The 26,015-nt window shown below is 42.7% G+C and overlaps 3 protein-coding genes across 5 annotated transcripts; 2 read left to right on the top strand and 1 right to left on the bottom strand.

Annotated features, from left to right (window-relative positions):
* The first annotated feature begins 2,228 nt into the window (after window positions 1–2,228).
* fam83fb (family with sequence similarity 83 member Fb) lies at window positions 2,229–7,363 on the top strand. Its single transcript, XM_068322403.1, has 5 exons — window positions 2,229–2,825; window positions 4,334–4,501; window positions 4,730–4,851; window positions 4,952–5,697; window positions 6,044–7,363. Exons 1-5 carry the CDS (start codon window positions 2,367–2,369, stop codon window positions 6,088–6,090), a joined length of 1,542 nt encoding a protein of 513 aa, XP_068178504.1. The 5' UTR covers window positions 2,229–2,366; the 3' UTR covers window positions 6,091–7,363.
* Window positions 7,364–7,499: 136 nt separating this feature from the next.
* cyth4b (cytohesin 4b) lies at window positions 7,500–13,505 on the bottom strand. 2 transcript variants are annotated; one of them, XM_068322406.1, is made up of 13 exons: window positions 13,359–13,504; window positions 12,548–12,630; window positions 12,394–12,458; window positions 12,014–12,080; window positions 10,703–10,821; window positions 10,409–10,489; window positions 10,199–10,311; window positions 9,971–10,119; window positions 9,155–9,266; window positions 8,950–9,026; window positions 8,800–8,871; window positions 8,568–8,722; window positions 7,500–8,275 (listed from the first exon to the last, which is right to left on the bottom strand). In XM_068322406.1, exons 1-13 carry the CDS (start codon window positions 13,375–13,377, stop codon window positions 8,176–8,178), a joined length of 1,212 nt encoding a protein of 403 aa, XP_068178507.1. In that variant the 5' UTR covers window positions 13,378–13,504; the 3' UTR covers window positions 7,500–8,175. The 2 variants fall into 2 exon arrangements, with proteins under 2 accessions (XP_068178507.1, XP_068178505.1); XM_068322404.1 differs by having other exon boundaries at window positions 8,568–8,871; window positions 13,359–13,505.
* Window positions 13,506–14,867: 1,362 nt separating this feature from the next.
* LOC137600140 (ras-related C3 botulinum toxin substrate 2) lies at window positions 14,868–22,871 on the top strand. Of its 2 annotated transcripts, none has more exons than XM_068321573.1 (7): window positions 14,868–14,953; window positions 17,020–17,091; window positions 18,329–18,446; window positions 18,884–18,946; window positions 21,144–21,303; window positions 21,859–21,992; window positions 22,444–22,871. In XM_068321573.1, the coding sequence occupies exons 1-6, from the start codon at window positions 14,919–14,921 to the stop codon at window positions 21,987–21,989; spliced, it is 579 nt and encodes a 192-aa protein (XP_068177674.1). In that variant the 5' UTR covers window positions 14,868–14,918; the 3' UTR covers window positions 21,990–21,992; window positions 22,444–22,871. The 2 variants fall into 2 exon arrangements, with proteins under 2 accessions (XP_068177674.1, XP_068177673.1); XM_068321572.1 differs by having other exon boundaries at window positions 14,869–14,953; window positions 22,497–22,868.
* The last annotated feature ends 3,144 nt before the right edge of the window (window positions 22,872–26,015 follow it).

Genomic DNA, 26,015 nt, shown 5'->3' with positions numbered 1-26,015 from the left:
GTAATCTCATTACTACTGTAAATACTAAAGTAATCTCATTACTACTGTAAATAATAAAGTAATCTCATTACTACTGTAAATACTAAAGTAATCTCATTACTACTGTAAATACTAAAGTAATCTCATTACTACTGTAAATACTAAAGTAATCTCATTACTACTGTAAATACTACAGTAATCTAATTACTACTCTAAATACTAAAGTAATCTCATTACTACTGTAAATACTAAAGTAATCTCATTACTACTCTAAATACTAAAGTTCTATTCCCTCAGACTGACCAGAGAAAATTCCAGGACATTAACACATCCCATAATAAATAAAATCCAGGTTCAGGTAATTTAGAGTTCAGTCGTTCTGATTATTCGTCAGTTTAACAATAAAACTGTAGTTTCGGTCGTTTCTCTGGATTAACGTCTGTCCACCACAGATACTGGACTCTAGAAATCACTAGAAAACCGTTCAGAGTTCATGATCTCATGTTACTGTACAATAGATCAGAATAAAAACACGTAATCGTGTTAAAATACGTACGTATAGTTCCAATATCTACCGTTAAACGTCGCTCATGATTCAGGTGATTGTTTTAATCCAGATTAGTTTACTGAAAACTGATAATCCTGATAATTTAATCCTGGAGGGGAAGAAAAAACTCTCTTCAGTTTAAGATCATCAACAACAAGAGTCAGTGTCACTGTAGCATGTAGCATGTAGCATGATCCACTGTAGCATGTAGCATGATCCACTGTAGCATGTAGCATGTAGCATGATCCACTGTAGCATGTAGCATGATCCACTGTAGCATGTAGCATGTAGCATGATCCACTGTAGCATGTAGCATGTAGCTTACCTTCAGAGTGAAGGAGGAGGAGGGAGGAGTCATTGTGGGTCAGAGTTGTCCTCAGAGAGATGGTCACCTCTCTTCACTAGCTTTGCTTTATACTACACGGTAAACAGTAAAGTATCCGAGATAAGAAGCCTGACGCTCTGAGATGCTAACAGACGACTGTGGCGTTGCTGCACTAGAGAACAAGACAGTGTGTACTTTGACGTTTGGGGTAGAGGAAGCGTACATTTTTATTTTGAAGAGAAAAAAAATTCACTTCCGGTGTGAGAGATCAGTGAACCGGGCGGTGCTGCCCCTGGAGGTTGTGGTAGAGAGGGGAACTGCAGGACGATAGCCGGATATAGTGAAGCACGGTTGTTCATATCTCAGAATGTTTATATGTTGAGGACTACATATACACACACATATACTGTATATGTGTGTTTATATATACATATAGATAGATAGACAGATAGATAATAGGATAAAATAATAAATAAGAGAATAAAGAGAAGTGAATAACTCCTGGTGTTCCTCTCCGTGGGGACAGAGGGGAGCTGCTGCCACCATGAGGCCAACAGGGTCACTGCAGCAGGACCGGGTCTGGTTGGATCCACAGGTCACAAGAGATCCAACCGATGCTCTGCTCAGGATCCCTGACATTAATAATTAGTGATTATTAGTGACGATTAATGTTTAATAAACCCTTATCTTAACTGTACTGTTAGTTATTGATGATTATTGGTTATTGATTTGATCTAAAGGAGACTCTTTTTTTTTTCTTCAAACAGAATGATGGTTAATTTTGGATATTTTTTTATTTTATTTTTACTTAGATATGAATTTATAAAAGAATAAAAAAAGAATATAAAAGACAGACAGAAACTGCTTTTGACTGACAGCTGAACTATTTCTCTTTAAAAAGCTTCAGAGCTGAGACATTTTAATTTGAAATAAGATGTGAGACACTACGGGGGCAGGGTTTATTTTATTTATCACTAAGTAAATGAAAGACTTTACATTTTTATTTGTCGTTAAAACTCCTCCTCCCGTTCTCTTGTTGCGTTGGAACTCGACACGGAAGACTGGCGAGTTCACATGAAACGTGTTTCACGGCAGGAAAGTGACCGCAAACCTGTGGTGCGTTCACGTTCCACACGTACACTTCTATACTCTGACGTTTCTGTTTTATTTCTAGTAACAGAAACTTTCCTGTCTGAAGACTGTGGTGATGGTTGATTGAAGTTAATTTGAATTATCAAATTCTTATAGAATAAACTATCTAATAAATTATTATTATTGTTTATTTGTAAATTAAAGTTAATTCACACCTCCCCCCACGGACCGACACGCACGGTCACGCTCTGTTCTCCTGCTGCCCCTGAACGTCTCACAGCTCCAGCCCCACCTCTCTGCCGCCCGGACAGGTACAGGTGAGGAAACTTCAGTTTATTCTTACCCCTCAGGTGGGAAACTCCACCCGGAAAGTTTTCCCCGCGCTTCCCGCTGGGTGGGTGGGGGGTGGCGCACAGCAGCGTCATGGCCGAGTCCCAGCTGACGTGCCTGGAGGACGGGAGCATCGGGGCCGGGGTCCCGGAGAGCCGCCCGGAGTTCTACTACAGCGAGGCGCAGCGCGCCGCCGTGGAGGAGCTGCTCCGGAACGGCGACGGCGCGTTCAAAGTGCGGCTCCAGGACGACAACACCACCGACTTCCTGTCGGCGAGAGAGGTCAAGGTGCTCACGACCACCTTCAGGGGGTACGGCGATGACGTCACGGCCCGGTCCGGGTCCGAGAGCGGAGCCGACGCGGATTCCGGGCTCCACTCCACCTACTGGCCCCAGATGTCGGACACCGAGGTGCCGCCGCTGGACATCGGATGGACCGGCGGGGGGGCGTTCAGGGGCGTGACCCGCGTGACCATGCACGCGCACCCCCCGAAAGATAATGGACCTCACGTGAAGGAGGTGGTGAGGAGGCTGATCCAGGAGGCCACGAAGGTGAGGGGGGAGGGGGTGCGGACAACGACAACAGACGGGATAATAATAATAACAATAATAATAACAATAATAATAATAATAATAATAATAATAATAATAATAATAATAATAATAACTATTATTATTGTTATTGTTGTTGTTGTTGTTGTTGTTATTGTTATATATAATAACAATAGTAATAAAAATAATATTAAAAATAATTGTTCTAATAATGATGATAATAATATAATACTTAACAACATTAATGATAGAAACATTAATAATAACATTAATAATAACATACTAATAATTGCTGTCATTAACTTTATAAATAACAAGTATTTTATCATTATTTCCATATTACTATTATATAAAAGATTTGAACTTTTTATGAAATTATCTTTTTTTTTTCATTTTAATTATTATTTATTATGACTTTATTATTTAAATATATTTTCCAGCTTTATAATTCCTTCATGTGATTAGATTTGATTTTTAATGAACAAAATCCCCACTTTTGAATAAAAATTGAGGACGAATCGAAACAAACGCCCTCCTTCCTGGTGTCCACCCCCTGGTGTTGCCTGTCTTGTTGGTGGCGAGGTGAGAGGGGGATGCTGGGAACACAAAAGCGAAAGAGAAAGAGTGAGTGATTGAAGGAGTGAAGGACAGGCTTTATGAGGCTATAAAGCTTTCATAACCAGCTCATTGAACGTTCACCACAGGCCCGCGAGCTGGTCCACATGTTCAAACTGGATCTGTAGCTTTCACCGGGAAACAAGAGGAAGTAGTCTGTCGAAATCCTCCGTCTTAGGTTCAATCAGATACAGACGAGCAGCAAGTTGCTTCCCATTGATATTTGTTGATTGATGATCTTATCATATTTCCTCTAATCTCCTCCTTCACGGTAACTCCTGTAGAACAGTCATCCAGGGAGGTCAGACTCGTCAGACTTGTCAGGGATCTCACACTTCCTGCTTGTTTCTCGCGCTGTGATCGTCCTTTCAGATTCTGTCTGGCCTCCTTTACGTTACATCACACACTTCAGACACTCAGCATTCCACCCCAGTGACACACGGGGGTGGAAACGACTGGCCTTCAGTCCACAGAGGGTCGTTTGTTACCAGGCTAAAGACCGTTTTCCATTACTTTTTTATTTCTGGGAAGAGCTGAGCTCAACATTTCCCATCGTGTTTCCACCTCTTCCTTTGGTTTGACTTCTGAACCGTTCTGGTTTTGGCCAATTCTTTGGTAAAGGTCGGGTTCTGTGCTCTCCTTTTGTTCTGGAGAGGCTTTAGATCTCTAATCTGTCGGTCTGACTGACCCGCCTACAACTGGAGAAAGAGTCTGAAAGTCTGAGCTGAGATTTTTAAACTGTTTCTTTCTGTAAATGTCTTATTTTTTTACCTTTAACTGCTAAAGTTCTTTTTTTTTATTTGGTTCCCCTCGTTCCCGGGGTGTTCCTGTCAACATGAACCCCAAGCTATTACCTTCGCTAAAGTGAAATCTCTGTGCTGCTCCTCTTGCAGCTGATCGCCATCGTGATGGACATGATCACGGACCCTCACATCCTGCAGGACCTGATGGACGCCGCCCACCGCCGCTCTGTTCCCGTTTACATCCTGTTGGATAACCAAGGCGTGCCACACTTCCTGGACATGTGTTCCAGGTTGCGTATCGGCGCGCAACACCTGCGGGTATGTCTTTTAGTTTAGTGTTTTCTTTAAACTAGACATCAACACCTTTGTCAGTGTTCGTGTGGCCTTTTTTTAAAGTTGGAGTGAAAGTTTGACGTCAAAGACAATTGAAAGAGTAACTTTATAAAGTTAGAACAGACTCGTTCAGATGTCCTCCTGGCACAGAGGTCAGGACAGTGTTGTCAACCTGTTGAGATCATTAATTCAGTTCTGACTGTGACCCTGCAGAACATTCGAGCCAGAACGCTTCAGGGAAACGGCTTGAACTTGTCCTTCGGCAGACTTCCCGGGTCGCTGTGTTACAAGTACATGCTGGTGGATGGAGATAAGGTCATGTTTGGCTCCTACAGGTGAGTTTAGAGCGTGATCCCTGCTACCCGTAGTCCGTAAGAGATTTCTTGGAAGCCCCGTCCAGTAAGTCTAGATTTTGTCTGCTTGATTTCGTCCCAGTTTCTGCTGGGCTACGTCCCGTATGGACCGGAACATGATCACCGTGATGACCGGACAGGTGGTTGAGTTCTTTGACTTGGACTTCCGTGAACTTTACGCCATCTCTGAGAAGTTGGACCTGTACAAGGAATTCCACGTCAGCCCACCTGCACCCGACAAGACGGCGACGTTGCGCTCCAAATCAGGGTCCAGACGGCCGTCTTTAGTGACCACATCCCGCTTCCAGGTTACCTTAGGGGATTCCCGGAAAGATAAGATTAAGATACCTGCACACAAATTATACAACCCCAAGTATTTACTGGCAATGGGGGACATCCCTCGTCCGACAGGGTCTCTCCAGGAACGTGGACCCAAAAGAGGGTCAATTCTGGCCTTGACTCCAGAGGAAATCGAACCTGGAACGTTACGACAGGCCAACAGCGAGAAGATTGAGCGGTTCAGTCCACTGCCCGCTGACGCCCCAAGCGAAATCTTCGACTTGCCAAATGGAGACAAGCAAGACAAGAAGGGGTGGCCCATGTTGAAGAAGAGATTCTCCAAGGCAAAATCGTCCAGTAAGCTTTCAGTCAACTCTGTCTCAGGCGAAACGGACCGTCCACCAACAGATTCCAACACTGCAGAGGAGAACGAGGACCGGCTGGACGTCATGGTGAGGTCTCCGTCCAAGTGGAAAATTAAGAAGCTGCACAAACTGGGACGGAGGACGGCGTCTGAGCAAGCGGTCAACACCTCGCAGGACACAGACAGTAAGTCAGGATCAAGGTTGATAAGTTTATACTCAACATGGAAACCAGAACCAATCCCCAACCAGTCCTAAATCAGTAGGGTTAGTATGAAGCGTCCTAAAACAGAATCAATCCCCAACCAGTCCTAAACCAGTACCTACTGGTTTAGGTCCTAAACCAGTACCTACTGGTTTAGGACTGTGTGTACCTACTACCAACAACCCAACCGGTTTGTTGGTAGTAGGTACACACATATATAGTTTTATAATGAAAAATAAACATGAACATACAGTACATACAATAGTAGAAACACAATCAGGTTGAGATGAATGGATGAATTTGACGTCACGTCTCTATTTCCTTGCAGGTATTAACAGTAAATCTAAGAGAAATTCTGCCTGCAAAGTGTCCTGAGGATCCTACAGTCGGACCAAATCAACTCACGCATGAATGTCGGCAAACAGTCTTAATCAAAGTGTTCTGGGAAACAGAGAACACACCTTGTAGAGACCAGGAAGTATCTCTAGCAGTCTGTTTGCTCTGGACCTTGTTGGGTTTGAATGATGCTGGTGGGATTTAGAGGGATATTCCGTCTTCACAGGTATTTGTAACCTGAACTGCACTCAGTTGTTTTGCACAGAAGAATATAATAATCTTGTTGTTTCCTTGTGAACAATTCTTACAGATAATTGCCCCAGGTAGTCTTGTTCATTTTGCTTGATAAAAAAAAAATACTGTAAATAGCATGAAATACAAATATTTTCCTTTCATGTAAATTCTGAAGTTTGACCTTTCAAACTTGGTGTTAAATCTTACCTAAGGCATTTACACACCAAAGTATAAGGCACCACTTTGATGGCAGTGCCCCCTGGTGGTGACATTGATGCAATACATTCCATATTCTAGCATCTACCACAAGCCACGTTCCTGCCTGTTTTCTGTTTCTCGGCTATCGTCAACCTCAAAGGGGAACCACAGGTCTGTTGGGAACTCGATGGGTTCGTTTAGAGGGTGGAGACGTGGTGCAACACCGAAACAGGAAGTCAGAGCGGCAGCAGGAAGAGGCGTTTTAATAGAATTTTATAGATTAATACTACCAATCAGGAAGTATGAATACAGATTATTTACTGTAATATTTTAACATTTATCTACACTCCTGGTGAAAACGTGTTGACACCAGCAGATAAGTATTCCTTAAACAGAAAGCTTGTTCTACAGAGAGGAAAAGGAGTGATTTAATCAAACACAACTGACGTTTTATGACAGTTAATCCTGTTCTCCATGGATCACAACTTGTTTTTACTGTTTTTATTGTCTTTAAGGTTAACAGGAAGTTTAGTCGAGTGGATGTGGTGGGTCTACGTCAGCACTGGGCGGAGGTTAAAGATGGTTTTATCTGCTGTTTGAACAGGATTGAATTACCGTTTAAAGTGTACAGGTCAGCTCTGCGATGGTAAACCCAGGATTATTATAACACAATGGTGGTGATGATAAGCTAAATGGTTAAATAAAAGCTTCTCAGCCTGTTTCAGCCTCCATTTGTTCACTTAGACCAGGACTTCATTTCTATAAGGAGAGCGTATAAAACGAGTAAGCTATAGGGTACTTCAGTTATTAAAAAAAAGCTAACTTCCCGCCACGTTTTGCATTAAACCGCTGGTGGTTTAACACAAAGTGTTTCACCACACATGCAAACTCAGAGACAGGAAGTTGATGGTTTCAGAGCACAAATAAAAACACAGCTGTCAGTTATGGATCCATGTCAACGGGTATCTAAGTTCTATTAAATAGTTCTGAGTATTTAAGACGTGCAGCGCTAATGCTAATGGTTAAGAGATGGCTTTATTTACAGTTTACATGTTTTTACACACTAAGGCTAACTTATTGCACTGTGCTGATAATGGCAGATGAAATATTAATGATCTGAAGACAGTCTTGGTTTGATTATAAAAGGTGCTCTATGTCATTCTATAAAGTACAAGAAGTTTTTAAACATAATTCCTGGGGAAAAAAAAATTCATTCATCCATTTACCAGTTCACAACTGGACCAAAATGAAAAAACAACTGTTCACACTCACGTTCAGTTTCTATATACACATATAAAGAATTAAAACCACACACACACTAGTAACAGTCAAATCATGCTTGACAGTAGCATTACCATTAGCATAACACCCCTGAATAAAGAGGTGAAGCTGTTGAAAGATGCATTGATATGCATGACATATGGTCAACTAGCTAACTCCGCAGAGGACTAGTTCACATGCACAGGTCAGTCCACGATGCGTACCGACGCCGACATTAGCTTCCACCAGTGATTCCTCCATGAGCGACTGGAATGAGTCAGTTCCTGGTGCGTCTGACACCGTTTAGTCCCGTCTGTGGAAGCAGAAGTAGAAACATGGATCCTTGTTTTAGCTTGAAGGACATCCGTCAGTGTCTGAACTCCTTTTGCTCTGAATGGGGCAGCAGTTGGGGTGTATTTCCAGAAACGTCCACTAGGGGCTCTGGATGGGTCGGTCGTGAGGAGTCTGGTTTATCACCTTCTTCTTTCGGACTGAGACCAGGTCGTAGAATGGATCTTTGGTGATACTCGCCCTGTTTGACGCCAAGAAGACGGCCATGATTATCAAACCATGATGCTGAAGACATTCTTGGTTTTTATCCCAAACAAAGCTCTTGAACCTTCAACCAACTTCGTAAAGCATTTCTTCAGAGAGACCAAAAATAGTCCATTTTTAATGCAGCCATTAATCACGGGGTTTAAAGGTTAAGACCTGATTTAGATTTAGAATTAGCTTAGCTTTAGCTGTGTTTGTCCTCGTTAGATAGAATACAAACCTATGTCCTTACAATGCGGGAGAACGAGTACACGTGTGAGACGTCCTACCTGACGGCCTTGATCCACATGTCTCTTTCTTCTGCGTTGGCAGCACATATGGTGTAGGATTGGTGTTTACCCTGCACCACCCGGCCGTCCGTTTCGGTTTTGCAGGCTTTAATCTTCCTTCCTGGACTGTTGGGGTTGTACAGCTCCAGGCAGTACTAGACGACACCAGAGCCACGTGATCAACATGCAACGGATCAGTCAACAGCCTTGGTGTTGAAAGACGACGTCTTACCGGTTTGCGGGCATAAGAAACTTCTCGCACGCAAAGGTTCTCCAAAGGGATGATGCCTCGAGGTTCCTTATCCTGTAAAACACCAGAATCAATCAGAGCCGCCCCTGATTGTATTGCTTTCGTGCGATTGGACAGCATCTGGAGGCTTACGGTGGTGAACTCGAAGTAGTAGAGGCAGTTGTCCGTCAGGATGAACCATCTCCTCTTCCAGGTCTTCACCCGACCTCCTGGAAGACGAGACAAAACGTTTCTTAATGCGAAATGGAGAAATGGGCAAATATTTATTGGTAACTTTTAACTTTAGTCCAAATGTCGGTGTAAAATTAGTCGTAAACTTGCCGCTCTGGGGTTTTACCAAGTTTAAGGAGCCAGCCTTCTCTATCGGGGTTGAAGAAGGTGTGCGTCAGATCATTCCCATCATCCAGCGGGATTTTGAAAGGCTCGTTGCGAATGCTCTCGAACAATTTCTGAGCAGAGAGGAAGTGTTCTTATTAGAATTATTCCTTTTACTTTTATTGTCCTTTTCAAATACACTCTCAATGATTCCATTTGAGGTGGATCATAACCACAAATAAAATTTTGAGAGACGAAAGAAACATTTCCAACCAAAATTGACAATTTCTTTTAAATAAGCGTTTCTGTTCCATCTTGTTCTCCAAACAGATGAAAACACTGGTTTCATGACGTCTTGCTATTTCTGACATTCCTCCAAATCAAATCTACTAAATTAAAACTATAATTCGGTTTCACTTCAAGTAAAATATCGACTCTACTTCTTCTTGTGTTCTCTTCTCTAGAAATGAAACCTTGAAACTGAGAAACAATTCAATAAATAAAACCATCACTTTCGGGTCAAGTTTCCATCCACCTATCCAGTGTTGAAAACCAAACTTATATTTGGTTTACTCAGCCTTTCAGGATTTTGAGACATCTACGTCATAAATTTGACATGTTTTACCTGAAAAACGCACGCATCTGCATTTTCATTGCGAAAAAATTCTGGATTTACCCAAAATTATACAAATTACAGCTCATATATACAATTTTTTTTTGGACAAATTTGTCAGAATGTTCCATTAGATTTTTTCTGGAAATTATTTCACGGTTTGGGCTTTAAAGGTCTAAACCCATCAAACATATCAAGAACGTTTTCCTCCCAGGTGCTAGTCACCTCGAGTAGCTCGTCCGGTAGGTTCTCCCCGGAGTTGATGCCTCTGTTCATGGAGATGAACCGCTCCAGGGTGGTCTTGTCCTTCACACAGGGGTTGTGGAGGCTGGTGTTCAGCATGATGATGGCGAACGACAGGATGTAGCAGGTGTCTGGCGTGGCAGAGGAACACGGTTAGAAACCACAGAGATCTGAGTCCCAACAGGAAGTGGACGTTTTAACCAGGATCACCTGCCGACTGGAAGACTTCAGCGTTGCAGTCGCAGTAGCGCGTAGCGAAAGCCTCCATCATGCGGTCGATCTTCTGGGCTTCGCCGGGGAGACGGAAACTCCACAGGAACTGTCTGTTGGGTAGGAACACAATGTAGTCGCGTTATGTTCGTGATTCCCTAGGAGAACCCGGTCCGGGTCTAAAAGGCTTCTTTGGTGTCGTGAACCGACCTGAGGGCCTGGACCAGGTTGAGGTCTGAGAACTCGTGCAGGTCCACGAAAGCCTTCAGCGTCTGGAGGTGGATCTCCTCCCTGGGGGTCAGATGGAAGTCATTCACAGTCTCCATGGTTCCCCTCTTTCCCAGAGTCTTACAGCTGATTCCCTTCCTCCTACTTTTTCCTGTCCCTCTCCCTATTTTTCCCTAATGATTTTAACACCTCCCCTAAATCTCTTTCTCTTCCATCCTTTCCCTCCTTATCTGTAACATCTCCATTCTTTCTTCCACCTGGTCCTCCTTTTCTCACCTCTCTCCAAGAAAGTCTCCGATGGCCGTCTTGTCCAGACCTTCCTCCTTGTAGAGGAACTCGGCAAAGACCTGAGGGCTTCTGTCCAGCAATTTATGTTCCACCAGGTAATTAATACCCTAACACACACACACACACACACACACACACACACACACACACACACACACACACACACACACACACACAAACACACACACACACACACACACACACACACACACACACACAAAACATCTCAATTAAAACACACGATTGTGGTTGGTCATTCATGGATTGTACCTCCTGTTGGCCACTAGGGGTCGTGTGAGTCATCTTCATTGTTAAAAAAAGAAGTTTTTTATCTATTTATTTTTATTCTTGGTATTTAGAATATTCTAAACAACTAAATATTCTGTTGGCATCAGTGAGGACTGAGGAGGTCGGGGTGGATGGATGGGCCAAACTCGTCTTTTATGTGCTCAACGCGCTGACGTCACGTGAATACCGTAACACACACGTCTTACATCATATCTTTTCGGACATCTTTGACTAATTTGTACTTTGGGTAAGCGGACGCGTTGACAGGAAGTGGTTAAATGTTCTTTAGTCACATGATTATCTCATCTCCGGTTGCTAAGCTATAAAGATCATTTACTGCTCGCTGCTTCTGTAATCCCAATTCCTTAAAACCAATTTCTCTTCCTCTTTCTTCGCCCATGGAGAGTTCAGAAAGGAAACATTAACATGATGCATTCCTATGCAAATTTTATTTTTTTTAAATGTCCAACTTACAACTGAATAAACTTTCAGTCACAGAATTGTAACTTTTCTGACTTTTGAGCTTTGAAGCAGGACGGTCGCTTTGCATCCGACATCTAGGCGATCTCAAGCGCTTCAGAGTTGACCTACATGCATGTAGGACGTGATGCCTGACGTGTCAGTCAGTCAAACCACGAACTGTTGAAGCGGCTTCAGGTGGTTTAATGACAGGAAACCAGGCAGTGACCCATTTCAGAACGCCCGGCGTTTCACACTTTTCCCTCGTGTGTTTGGGCACTGATGCTAGCCTTGATGCTACGGTTGATGCTACACTTAATGCTACAATTGATGCTACGCTTGATGCTACTCTTGATGCTAGCCTTGATGCTACGCTTGATGCTAGCCCTTTAGCCTCCTCTAACAGAAGAGCGTAGGCCTCTTCGGTAACCACACTTTGGTACGATGTCCTAAAGTAAACCTCACTGAGTCTGTTGTCGTGACGACGGGTGAAGTCAAAAATCTCATGACCCCGGTGGCCATTTTTAATCCGTTGGCTGTCTCCCGCTCTACCTTTTTGGGGTCCATGTTGAATTTCTTCTTCCCGTTTGAGAAGCGTTTGCTCTTCTCCAGCGCCTTGCTACAACCAGAGGAATACGAATTAGCATTATTAGCATTCCATAATATTTTATAAACATGCAGGTCCAGTTAGGGATGCTTTCTGTCAGCCTGTTTTATCTGACATTACAATTTATAAGTCAATAAATTTAATTCCATTTTCGCGTGATCTCTATTTTTTAAGCCTCACTTGAAACCCAAATTCAAATTTCAACGGGAGCAAAAGAAAAAAAACGGGAAATTCAAAATTAGAGTCAAAATCTGACATAATTTTGTTGAAATTTCTCAAAAAAAACAATTGTGAAAATAAATAAGTGAAAGTGTTTAAAACTCACTTTTCCTCCCCAGGCTTGAAGCTGAGAATTTCCTCCATGATCTTGTCGATTTCCAGCTTTAACTTCTAATCAAGACAGAATGAAAAACAGAATTTATGATTTGTTTCAAAATCTGTGCAGATTTTGTGAAAAATTCTGAATTTAAAAATAATACTTGGATATCATCCAGGAGGTCTTTCTTGTAGGTCTTGATGTTCTCCAGCTCCATCTTCTCATCAGCTGTAAAATCTGGGAAAACTAAACAACAAAAACAGAAAAATCAGAATAAATGAATAATAAATTTAACAAATTTGAAGTTGTTGTTTTTTTCACGGTAAAACTGAAACACCCCAAATTAAAGATATCGCAATGGTCAGATTCCAGGCTGGAATCGAACCTGTCGTTTGTGTGACTCTGGATTTGAGCTGGAATTTCAGATTTCTGGAGTTTAACTTCCAGTTTGAACGTCTCTCCACTTCTGCTTTTATATTATTGTCACCAGAATAATAGAAAAAACAGACTCTGAGCTCAGAGTCGGACCTCCTCTTCCTCATTTCATCTGAGATCAGGTTGCGTTTCCATGAACCGCAGAGTTCAGAAGGTGAAGAACACCTCAGAGCATCCTCTTCATCATTATTTACCATCGGTTTTTCACCGACTGGTCAGAACGGAGCTCATTTTGATCGACTTTTATTTTAAAACTCTTGTTAAAATGAGGAAGAAAAGGAAAAAGTGATTCCAAACCAACATTTATTGATTCAGTTCTGTCTTAATTCTGACTTTCCCAGGTTCTGCAGTTCATGTAAAATACGAGAAAATGACCTATTTGACGTAATAATGTCATAAAATTTGTGCCCATTCCACCAAATTAAAAGATTCACTACTTTTTTTTCCCACAGGTTTACATTAAGACAAACCTCATGCAGTTTTGTGAAGTTATTGATCTCTAAAATCAAACAATAATCAATAATCAAATGATGTCTTACCCATTTGGTCGTCCGTCATTTATATTCAAGGCCGAGGAGGAAAAACAGGCGACGATAAACCCGTTAAATGGAGAAATGAAGATTCTGGTTTAAATGAAGCAGATGAGGGGCGTGAGACTCCTCCTCTTCCTCATCCATGGGTCTGAAAGCAGAGGAAGACGAGGACTTCAAAGTAAAACGGATGTGTGTTCACACGTCTGTTTCAGTCCGAGGAAGTGAAAGGAAACACTTCAGATTGTTCACATTTAAAACCATTGGAAAGTGAACAGAAATTAATTCAAAGACATTAAAACAAACCAGATAAAGCTAAAAAAAAAAAAGAGTGGAAGTGAGTTTCTTCTGGTCACTGATTGGATGCTTTTATCTTGAAGATCTTATGATCTTCTTTTAGTTTTTATTGTGGCGTGTGAAGTCGCGTTCACACTGGGATTGAAAATTAACAAATCTGGATTTTGTTATCTACTTATGTCCTGACGGGAATCAGGAACCTTCTTCCATTCAGACTGGCACCGCTTTCACACCTGATCCTAAACCTGATCCACATCCGATCTTCACACCTGATCCTAAACCTGATCCACATCCGATTTTCTGCTGGTGTGAACACTTGCAACTCTTGAGGCTTGACTCCTACTAAGTAAACATAATGTAGGTCACTTCCGCTTTCCTGGGTCACATGATTGATCAGAAGCCTGTCATTGGTTATTGATGAAGAAGGAATTTCTACTGAGTCTCTCAAATAATAATAATAATAATAATAATAATAATAATAATAATAATAATAATAATAATAATAATAAAATATTATTGTTGTTGTTATTATTATAAATAATAATACTTATTACTATTATTATTGTTATTGTTATTACTATTATTATTACTATTATTATTGTGATTAATGGCAGGGACAATCTGATAATGGGGGATTAGAGGCTAATCGTCATCGCGGTTACATTTGGGGTCATCAGTTTGATCAAGTGACGCATGAGCGCCATCTGGTGGAGACAGATTGTTCTAAAGGGAGAACGAAGGGGTTTCTGAGCGAGAATGAAAGGGTTAAAAACATGATGAAGGTGGAATCCTGTTTGTGACTCCGATCGTCTCTGATCAGAACATCATGACTGTTTGATGAATGTCGGTTCTCCCCCAGCAGGTTTTACCACATAGTTACAGTGTGTGTGTGTGTGTGTGTGTGTGTGTGTGTGTGTGTGTGTGTGTGTGTGTGTGTGTGTGTGTGTGTGTGTTTGTGTGTGTGTGTGTGTGCAGCAGATACACACACACTAGAACAAAAGAGGAAAAGTGTAACAAGTCTGCTTGACCCGCCCCTCCGGCCCGGTTCACACCTGATCCTGGTTTAGACGCGTTTAGACGCGTGTCATCGGCATAGAGGAGTGACTGGTGCAGAGATGGAGGAAGCGAGTCAGCTGGGGGGTGAGGGAGGGGTGAGGGAGGGGTGAGGGAGGGGTGAGGGAGGGGTGAGGTAGGGACTTCCTGTCGCTGCAGCTCCTCTGCCTCTGAACTTCCTTCCTCCCTGAGTCGTTTCGGAGCGAGGAGCGCAGCAGGATGCAGGCCATCAAATGCGTGGTGGTGGGAGACGGGTATGGGTTCCAATCCTCTTCTCATTCTGCACTGTGGAGGGGGGGGGGTGGGTTTTGGGTTTTTTTACGTTTATTCAACCTCGAGTAACAAGTCCATCAACTTCTGCAGCGATGCGTTCAGGTACAGAGTAGATGGGTGAGTCTCCAGGTGTGTGATCGGATCCAGAGGCAGGTGAGCAGGGTTGAACTCCGACCAGAAGACAGAAATGAAACCTCTTTCTGTCTTCAGTCGCTCCAATTCCTGGACGACTTTGATCTACGCCCGTCAGAACAACTCAACTTCACCAACTTCAGAAGTAAAAGTAGGCGGATTGTTTGTGCTGATTGCAGGAACTCTGTGATGGAATGGTTCCAGTATGGATCACATCTCAGCTGGATTATTTCCTCGTACGTGAGCTTCCTGGTGTGGGTTGGATGCCACACCGATTGGCGCCTGAAGGCCGTAAATAAAGTTGGTTATTGGTTCTACGTTCAAAGATCGGACTCTGGTCCAGTTCTGGTTCCGAGGCAAAGTCGCTTATATTAATAGAGCCGTAAAGAGGAAGATGGAGAGCGTTGGTGGAGGTGGAGGAGGTGAAGCGAGTCAGGTCTTACACCAGGTTCGTTTCTTTTGTGGTTGACATGGTTTAGTTCTCTAAACGCAGTTTAGTTCTCTAAACGTGGTTTTTTACGTGTCCGTTGGGGTTTGGTGCAGCCGGACCTTCAGAATCAGAGTCTTTGTTGTGTTTGAACACATGTCGAGAGGGCCGCTGTCAGGTCGGACGTCTAAAGCTTCCAGTAAGGGGGGAGGAAGAGGAACTTACCCTCTTGGAGTTACTGTGTGCTAACATGTTAATGTAGTCTTCTTCTTCTTTTCCTTTCGGCTTTTCCCTTCAGGGGTCGTAGTACCGTTCGATAAAGGTCCACAAGCAGTAGTTGTATAAACGTACCATTGCAAAGATTCTCTTATCAAAATTTAGGTCTATTGTTTCGACGATATTTTGACCAAATGCTGTAAAACTTCGAGATACGAGCTGCTTGATATACGAGTGTTTTGAGATGCGAGTCGTCAGTCTGTCCACGTTTATGTTTGAGTGATGGGCTAAATTTCAAGATACAAGTCGTGTTTCAAGACACCACAGCTACAGTATGTGACGGATGGATACATCAGTGAGACCGTATCTCGTTCTTTACCACGTGTTGGCGGATGTATACCACATCAATGAGACGGATCTCGTTCTTTCCCACGTGTTGGCGGATGTATACAACATCAGTAAGACCGGATCTCGTTCTTGTTGGTGGAGTAAAGACGTAGCTCGTGTGTTCTCCTGACTTTAGCGTTTCTTTTGATTCTTTATAGTTGTTTACGTAACCTTTATATAATTAATTATACACAGGTAAGGTCTGCATCTCTATTGGTTGATAAAAATATGTTTGTCCAACTCGTACCAGGAGGTTCTCCTGTAATTAAAGGGGTGGGACACATGATGAAGACGTATCACATGTATCGGGGGGTTCCACAAGGCTCCATCCTCGGACCTCTGCTGTTTCTGATATACGTAAACGTTGTGAAACTGGGGGTGACGTGGAATCTTTCCTCGTATGCGGATGATTCCACCCGGGCGTGGAACTGGACGCGGTTCTCGGGTGGAGACCCGGTTTGATGACTGACTGCTGGGGGTCAGAAGTCCGCGTCGCCGCGTCTGATCTGTGTGATCCGTGTTCAGAGGCGAGAAGACTTTAAATCACACGTGTGGAAAGAATGAAAACAAATTTGAATTCCTGTTTGACCACCTTTTGGTGACTTTGATGTCTGACACTACCCAAAGAGACAAAGACTTGAAGTGGAACCAGGAACTACGGGATGCTGTAAAACCAGCTCAGAACCAGGAGACATGGTTCCTGTTTGCAGGAACCGGTTACTGCTTCTACTTATAGCACATACATGTTCTTCTTTTTGTTAACTACATGCTAATGCTAAATATACCCACAGAGGAACACTCATAGACTGTCTGGTCGGACTCAGCTCTGGATTTGATTCGGTTTTCAGGGTCGATCTTTGACGTGTTCCCACCTGTGTGTTTTAGGGCTGTGGGGAAAACATGTCTGCTCATCAGCTACACGACCAACGCCTTTCCTGGGGAGTACATTCCCACAGTGTGAGTATAACACCCCCACCCCACCGTCAGCATCATGTGACGATCTCAGGTAATACAGAGGTGACAAACAACAGGAAACAGACGTCTGCACATGCTCAGAAAACACTTCTGACTAAAAACGACTCGGTAAAAACGCTGGTTTTAGCTTTATTTGCTAGCTAACAAAGTGATGAAAGTTAAACCTTTCAAAATAAAGGCACATGGTGTTTTACTTTGGAAAGACAAAAACGTTTAAGGACTATTAATCAGACAGAATGTGTAAAGCCAAACTGATTATATAGATATATATTAGGAGTTTGAGGCTTTAACATTTTCTTGATATATAAATGCAGATGCATGTGTATTATATATAAAATCATACACATGCATTTGCATTTTCTATGTAAAAAAAAGTCTGGATTTGACCAAAATTATACAAATTATCATTGATATATACAAATTTTTGTACATTTTTTTTGGATATTTGTCATAAGGTTCCATGAAAACTTATTTTCCAAAAATTTGATTTTTCTATCAATTATATCACAGTTCAAGCTTTAAAGTTTTACATTAAATGTGATGTAATAAAACGAGATAAAGGGGGAAAAAAACCCTCAAATATGTCGTATTAAAAGAAAACTCAGATATTACTAAATTTTAAGAGAAGGGATTTATATCTTCTAGCATCAGGCTGTAACTCAACTAAACCACAACCTGAGTTCACTTTGAATTTGCTAAAAGCTGTCATTTCATGACTGACAGCGAAAGGAAATAGGAAGCAGGAAGTTGCAGAAACAGCATTTGTCCATCAGCGTTACACAAACTAAACTCATAGATGAGTCAGAACGGAAACTTTCAAACTTTCCATTTGTACCTGACTGACTGATGTTAGCTTGACAGACGAGAACAGGTAGATAAACAGTTAAAGAGTAGATCAATAAGACTGCAGTGCTTCTTCCTGACCACATGGAGGCAGCGCAGCATCAAAAAAGGTTATTTAATATTGTTTATTGGGTGGAATTGAGAAATCGATGCATGTTAGTTGTATTGTAAAAGAAAAAATTACAACAATACCTTTATCACTGCTATAAAGACACAGAGGTAGTATTAAAACTTTTATTGTTTTGCTCTCCAGAGCTCACTTCCTCACGCCGCCGCGCCTTGATGGCATTTCAATGGCGGCTGTAAATCAGGTGATTGATCGTGTGGTGAAAGGCCAGCTCACTGACTAATTGATTGATATCCCTGCTTTTCACAGGTTTGACAACTACTCAGCTAATGTGATGGTGGACAGCAAGCCGGTCAACCTGGGCCTCTGGGATACAGCGGGACAGGAAGACTATGACAGGCTCCGCCCACTGTCCTACCCACAGACGGTATATCATCACAATCACACGCCCTAGATACACTGAGGTCACACTGTAGGTGCCAGACCCACAATAAGACGACGCAACACTGAGGAAGAGTAGAGAGAAGCTGCTTAAAGTGCAAAAAATCACAAAAAACATTTAAAAAAAAAAAAGTAGTCAACATTATGAAAATATTTAAAATTGGTGAAGGCATTTTTTGGAATGAGAAGTTCATTTTGACTCCAAAAGAATGAAGAAAGTGTCATATTTATTCATAAAAGTTTTTATTTTGAAAGATTACACCGCCATCTACTGGCCTGGAGTCACACGGCAGCGTTTTTCCTAGTTTTGGCGAGTTGTCGGTGAATTGGGGCTAAATTAATTTTGTCCTTAAACACGTGTAGAGTTGGATTCTTCTTCTCCTACCATCAGCTCTGCTTTCGTCTCGTCTTCTGTCCATTTAGGATGTTTTCCTGATCTGTTTCTCTCTGGTGAGCCCAGCGTCCTACGAGAACGCCAGAACTAAGGTGAGTCACATTTATATACGTCATCTGAAGGAGTTTTAGTTAATTAGATAATTTATCCTGAAAAAAAGTTGCTTGTTGTGTATTTAATGAATAAAAGTAATAATTTAACTATTTCTACCTGAATTTATTGAATTGTGTGGAGAAACAAACTAAAAAACGATGATTCCTGTGTGTCTCTTAAGTCTGATTCAGTGTCCTTTGTGACGTCCTCTGAACTCTTTACCGTCGTGTCATTTCTTTTAAATTTAGAAAAATGGATTTAGAAATGTCTTAAATTCTAGATTGAGTCCTTGTTTTGTAGTTTTGTGATAGAGACATTGAAAGTTTGCGAACCTGCTGGCCAGAAGACTTTCAGTGGACGTCGTCCGTCCGCCTTTACATCCACGTCATAACGTAAAGTTGTGAGTCCCATTGAAATGGGCAATGTGAACACTCTGAACTCTTTCATGCACAACACCGTCAACTCAAGGACTCATCCTCTGGCGTTCCATATTTCCTGTACTGTGATGTGCGCAGCAACAATGGGGCACTTTCCAAATTGGACATCTCATAAAAACCACTCTAGGCTCTTAGATCCCATACCCTCCAAGAACATCAATAAAATAGCATAAGCTTGCTACGTCAGTAATATTGATTATGGTTTGCTTTGTGTGTTGCCATAGTAACAAGAGACTGGAGTGGTTCCTGTTAGGTTGGTTGGTATGAAGGGGAACTGTAGAGGAAGACCTGTTAATGGCAAAAACGACAAATCTGTGAAGGGAAATTTCATAAATTCCTTAGTGTAAAGGGATTCAATCAAAATTCAACCCCCATCTTTTAAATACAGATACTTACCTTATCCCCTGTGTTTGTTTAAGATCACGAGACTTCATGTGTGGACGTATGCACTGGAAGCCTTGGCTTGAAGTCAGTCTTTTTAATCTTACCAGAAACTTCCTTCGAGATATTTCCTCCATCACGATTGTTCCACAAGTATGTCGAAGCTGAACAGCTAAGTGTGAAGGAGGTCAAAGTATAATGAGATGTTGGAGTGTTGAGCAGAGAAAGGATAGCCAGAACATTAGTGACCAGTCACCACATGTGTCTCAAGTCCGTCTAGAGAAGTCCAACACAAGTTGTTCGTGACAGGTCTACAGGTGTAGTGGTTCAAGCCCAGTGACTGGTCTATCGCCGTCAGCAGGTCCTGCATGAACCAAGTCAGTGTCAAATCTGTGGTCTCTCAGAAAAATCAGGTCATTAAAGTCCATATTTTATGTTCAAAACCTTTGTTACGTCATTCACTGCAAGTCAATCTAAAGTCTTCACAATGATCAAGTCAAAAACAGGTCTTTAGATCAAAAAGTCAGGTCGGTTTCAGGTCTTTTATGTCAAATCTTTCCAGCACTACTCAAGTACAGGTCAGAGAAGACTGGTATGTCAAAAGACTTTTTGGTTGATACCTCAAGACCTTTCAAGTCAACTGAAAGTCCAGCTTCAGATACGTCGACTCTATCCCGCCTCCCCCGTCTTGTCTCGTCAAGAGATTTTGCTTTGAAATCTTTAGTAGAGTCGTAATGGAGCTGGTTCTCCAGTCTCACATCGATGAAGTCCAAGTCAAGCCTCAAGTCCTTCAGGTTAATTTCTGAAGCTCTGGCGTGATTTTGGAATAAATCTTCACTTGAAGGTGAAGATTAGAAACTTTTCACGAGATTCGAAGATGTCTTTGATTTGACTCGGACTACGGAAGATGATAAAGTTGGCAAAATTCTAGAAAGGTTTTATTCCCCTTTAAGTTATTTGGTTAACAGACGAATAGAAGCGTCAGAATGATTCCTCAGGAAATACCCAGAATGCTTTGTGAACCTCTCCACTACAAGAGCTGGATTCAGCAGTCAGACACTATACCAGCTCGTGGGCGCTGACAGAATCCACTTCATTCTCTAAGTAGATAGCATCTGTCATTTCCTCACAGCACAGAACGGGTAGAGAGATGATAAAAGAGGCAGAAATGAAGGGGGGGGGCAAAAGAAGGAGATACTTCAGAAGAAGAAAGAGGAGAAAGAAGGTGAGAAGAAGACGAGGCAACATCACTCCTGCTCTGAAAATATAAAACCACGTCTTTCCATGTGTGTTTGTAATCTTCCTCCCTACCATCTCCCACCCCTCGCCATTTTCTACACCTCCTTCACTCGTCTCTCCTTTCATTTGCTTTCTCCAGTGGTACAATGAGGTTCGCCACCATTGCCCCACCACCCCCATCATCCTGGTCGGCACCAAGCTGGACCTGAGGGAGGACAAAGATGCCATCGAGAAGCTGAAGGATAAGAAGTTGGCCCCCATCACCTACCCCCAGGGCCTGGCCCTGTGCAAGGACATCGGTGAGAACGACTCCGACAGTTAGGGTTAGGGTTGGGAAAAACAATTTGGACGGTTGGCTAGATCGCATCCGACGGTCGAATGCTAGATTAATCCGCCTCTACAGCCGATATAGTTGTTTTCTTCAATATGACACCAAAATATATTTTATTACAGAGCGCCCTCTTTCCTCGCGGTTAATGTGTTACCTTTTCCCACAATGTTTAGACTGTTTAAAGCACTTTTGTGTCACCTAAGTCCGAGACTCACAGAATGTAGCGCACTTCCTGATGCCGTCAGCCAATAGAATGCGCGTACGGTATCATGTGACTGCCTACCAAAAATCCGCGATGAGGTGAAGTTGCGACTGTTGATGCGCGAATGCGCGACGGCATACTGTACTTTATTAACCCATGATTAAATGTCTACGTGGTATTTAAGAGAGGGGTCGTCTTCCGTTTTGGAGTCTTTCAGCTTGTAGTCTTGGTTTTAAGGATCTGGATGCTGAAACAAATTCATCGCAAAGAATGAAAATGAAATAATTTGGATTGCGTGTTTGTGTGTGTGTGTAACCACAGAAGCTGTGAAGTACCTGGAGTGTTCGGCTCTGACCCAACGGGGCCTGAAGACGGTGTTCGATGAAGCCATCCGGGCCGTTCTTTGCCCCCAACCCGCCAAGAAACCCAAGAAGAACTGCTCGTTGCTGTAAACGGTGAGAACGCCCGAAAAGGGAGAGAGAGAGAGAAAAGACGGGAACAACCCAACGATTGTGAGGAATATCGATCTGGTGCTGTGCAGCATCTGATCAATGACGGATGAAAGTCTTTTTGGGTCACAAAAGAGAGATGAAACGATTTCAGGGATGTCAGGCTAATATACGGAATGTTACAGAACTCCAATCGTTATTTCCGAGCTCTTTCCAATTCACCTGGGGGAGCGATACATAATGCAGTGAGCCGAAACGATCCGCCGCTCATCAGACGGACAATCCAAACCTTTTCCCTCCATTACCAGCCTAAAGAGACAAAAGGGAAGACAGGAAATAATTCGCAGTCGGTAGAATTAGCATAATAATTGCAGAACTGAAAACACCCTGCGGGGGATTGTCTTCTACAAAGCTGACACTTCTTTGGGGCTTGTTTTTCTTCCTAATGTTGAAACAGGAAGTCATTTTCTTGGACGTCCTTTCTGATTCCTTTGGTCTTCGTTGTTCCAGATGATCGACGGATGGCGGTGAGAACCAGATGAAGAACGGCGAGGAAGACGATGTCATCTCATATTCCTAGCGGAAAAACTACAACGATCATGTTTTTGAGCATAAAAACCAACGCCAGCCGACGTCTCGCGTCCTTTTCGGGTCGGTCACCTGACCGTCGGGTGTCTTCAAATACATTTTTCTTGATATTTGCAGAAAAAGCCTTGCAGTAATATTCATGCTTACTTACTCAGATTAGTATTATATTTTGGGATGCGGTTAATCGTTTGTAACAAGAATGTCGTTTCTTCACGAGGAAGGAGCTGAATTTAAAAAAAAAAACTTTATTGAAATGTATTTTTGTTGAATGTGATATTAAAATAAAAGCTATTTGTTTACAGCTAGCACGAGTGTTTCTGCTTTCGTCAAACACTTGGCGGCTGTTGCCGACGGCAACATGCCTGATGATCATCTCAACGTAATGCTAATGTACGCCGGCGTTGCTAACATCTGTCACGAGATAATCTGTCTCACTTTACCCCCCTGGAGGGCATTAGGCTCGCGATATCAATCTGCCCTGTTTGGTCTGATTAATGACGGCTAATTGATGAATGACAGAAATTGGATAAATTGGGGGGGGGGGGGTCTTTTCACCATTTGCGAAGCATCGCTCACTATTAGTGTCAGCATGTGTGTACAACGGGAATAACTCCTGGGGAAAAAGGGGAATGAAAAGATTTCAAATAAAAGAGGAATCTTTCTGCCCAATTTGAAATCTACCCTAAATTCCCATACAAACAAACAAACAAACAAACAAACAAACAAACAAGCAAACAAACACAGAATGACAACTTCCTGAAAACACTCAACCCACCTGAGCAGGTAAAACAACGCAGATGACGCTAATTGCTCCATGCTAGCAAGAATGCATAGAGCATGAATAATAGGGGTCCTAACGCCACACCCTGCGGTACATCCATTGTGTTTTACTAGCGTATTACTAGCGTTAAAATTTAAATGTGAAGTGACATACAGTAATCCCTCACTTGTTCACACTTCAAGATGCACGGCTTCACTACATCGCAGATTTTTAGTCGGTAGTCACATGACTCCGTACACACATGCTATTGGCTGACAGCCTCCGAAAGTGCGCTGCGTTTCGAGACTCACGGAATTACTGTAATATGAATTTAGCTTTTTTTTTCTTATTGTACCGCTGTGTCTGCAACAGCTACCAACAAACCAAAGGTCGTGTTGGCATGTTGTGCTAAATGACATTTGGACAGTAGGTGCAAATTACTTGGGGGTTTTTATGCAGCTGTTCAACAAATCTTTGCATAAATCACTTCTTTCTCTTGCACCTTGAAGCTTCTACCCCCGGCGGAGCGATTCTTTGATCTGGTAGGCCGTCCTTTGAGACGGGATCCTTTGTATCGCTGACTCGATGATTACAGGGAACTTAGGCCTGACAGCTTTGATGGGGATCTAAAGGGAAAAGCATTAATCTGGTCTTATCTGTAAATGTGCAGTCATGTTGAATACATTTATAACAAGAGAGCGCTGTGGAGGGAAGCATCAGGTGCACAAAGAAAGGTACACCACCTGATTTGCACAGCAAATTGTCATCGGCGTAGAACTGGTTTCTTTTCACTTCATGAATATTTCCGTCTAACTGGGAGAACCAAAGCGACCACCGGAGGCAATTCCTCGTCTTCTTCAAAGGAAACCGGTTCGTTTTCACACATTGATGATGGATCTGATTGGTTATAACAACGTTTGATGAAAAGGTTCTGAAACCACCGAATTAAAATGACTGAATCCAATCATTTCACAAAGTCACAGATAAACTTACAGCTGGAAACGTGACGGCTGTGGGCCGAACACTAAACCCTGAGGTACACCTTTTGTGTTAATTCTAATATGGTCTAAACATCTGAACCCAGATCCTAAATAAATCCAAAGACAAACAGAACAGACCAGGAGTTGAAGTGTTTCTGGCTGTTTAGGACTTTCATGAACGTTTTTGTTTTTATTTTTCAGGTATACAGTAGTCCCTCGCTTATTCGCGTTTCAAGATGCCCAGCTTCATTACATCGTGAATTTTTAGTAGGTAGTCATGTGATACCGGTTGTCTTTGAACACGTTAACCATGAGTAACGAGGGATCACTGTATAAATTCTTTATTTATCCTGGAATTACGTAGTTGGTGCTTGTGTTTGGAATTCTTTTTCAGATATCATTAGAAGACGGCAGCGTTTCCATCGTCCAACAGTTTCAAGTACTCTCAATGGCTTCAGCTCTAGAAAAAAGTTATTTTTTATGTTGCTCATCATTTTCCTTTAATATCCCGCAGGTTTTTCTGATATTTCTGGCCTACCCTTTCAGAGAGGCCCGTCCTAACTAACGCCAGCGATCCAGGGATCGGCTGCTGCCTGACTCACTTTCACCCTCCGACTGTTTGCTTGCAAATTGTTTGCTGAAGCCATCCACACCACATTGAGGCTGGTGCTGTTTGCAGAAGCTATTTACACCCCACTGAGGCCCGCGCCACCGGCCGGAACCCCCCTCTGCCATCCTGAGGCCCGGTCGGCATCGATTCTCTCGGCGCTGATACCCGCTGGGAGCGGCGGACGATGGCATTGCTCAGGATTCTATTTCCTTTTCTGACCGTGTGGGACTGGTGGGCGAGCGACGGCGCCTGGGTGAGTGTTAAACCTGTTCTTCACATCAGTTGCTGCACAACTAACCTTTAGAATTACCCGATCTACAGACAGATCTGATTTTAAATCCTTGTCTGGCCTTAAAATTATTCATCTTAATGTGTGCAGTTTGTTTTTCAAGATGGACCAAGTCCAACCAACGGATGCTGATTCGTTGTCATTTGTGAAACTTGCCTGATCGGATCTGTTGCTGAAGGAGGAGTTAGTTTGTAGCATTTATTACCAATGAAGACTGTCCATCAGAGGGACAGCACATGTTAGAGGTTCTGGAGATAAAGTCAGAGAGGCCAGACTGAGATGGTTTGGACATGTCCAGAGGAGAGATAGTGAATATATTGGTAGAAGGATGCTGAGTTCTGAACTGCCAGGCAGGAGGCCTGGAGGAAGACCAAAGAGGAGGTTTATGGATGTAGTGAAAGAGGACATGAAGGTAGTTGGTGTGAGAGAAGAGGATACAGAAGACAGGGTTAGATGGAGGACACTGATTGGCTGTGGAGACCCCTGAAGGGAAAAGCCCAGAGGAGAAGAAGAAGACCAATGAGGACCCAAGAAAGGCAGCTTCTTGCTACTTTAGTTCGATCAGAACCTGATGGAGGTCCAGCTTTAGGGAGGGCAGATAAATGTGCCCCAATCTCAAGTTCTCGTTTTATTTTAGGACTTTTTAAAAAGACTTCCTGTTGGTTGTAACAAGCGTCCAATCGGGACTTAAATATGACTGTCTGTGCTCTAGATTCTACTGTCCACAATGGGGGTTCCACTGGGTTCTGTATTTGGTCCCCGCTTATTCATTATTCACATCAACGATCTGGGTCTAAATGTG

This window comes from Antennarius striatus, chromosome 8 (genome assembly GCF_040054535.1).
Source record: "Antennarius striatus isolate MH-2024 chromosome 8, ASM4005453v1, whole genome shotgun sequence".
Taxonomy (NCBI): domain Eukaryota; kingdom Metazoa; phylum Chordata; class Actinopteri; order Lophiiformes; family Antennariidae; genus Antennarius; species Antennarius striatus.
The sequence above is the reverse complement of the archived record's forward strand: the minus strand, read 5'-3'. Positions and strand labels throughout refer to the sequence as shown.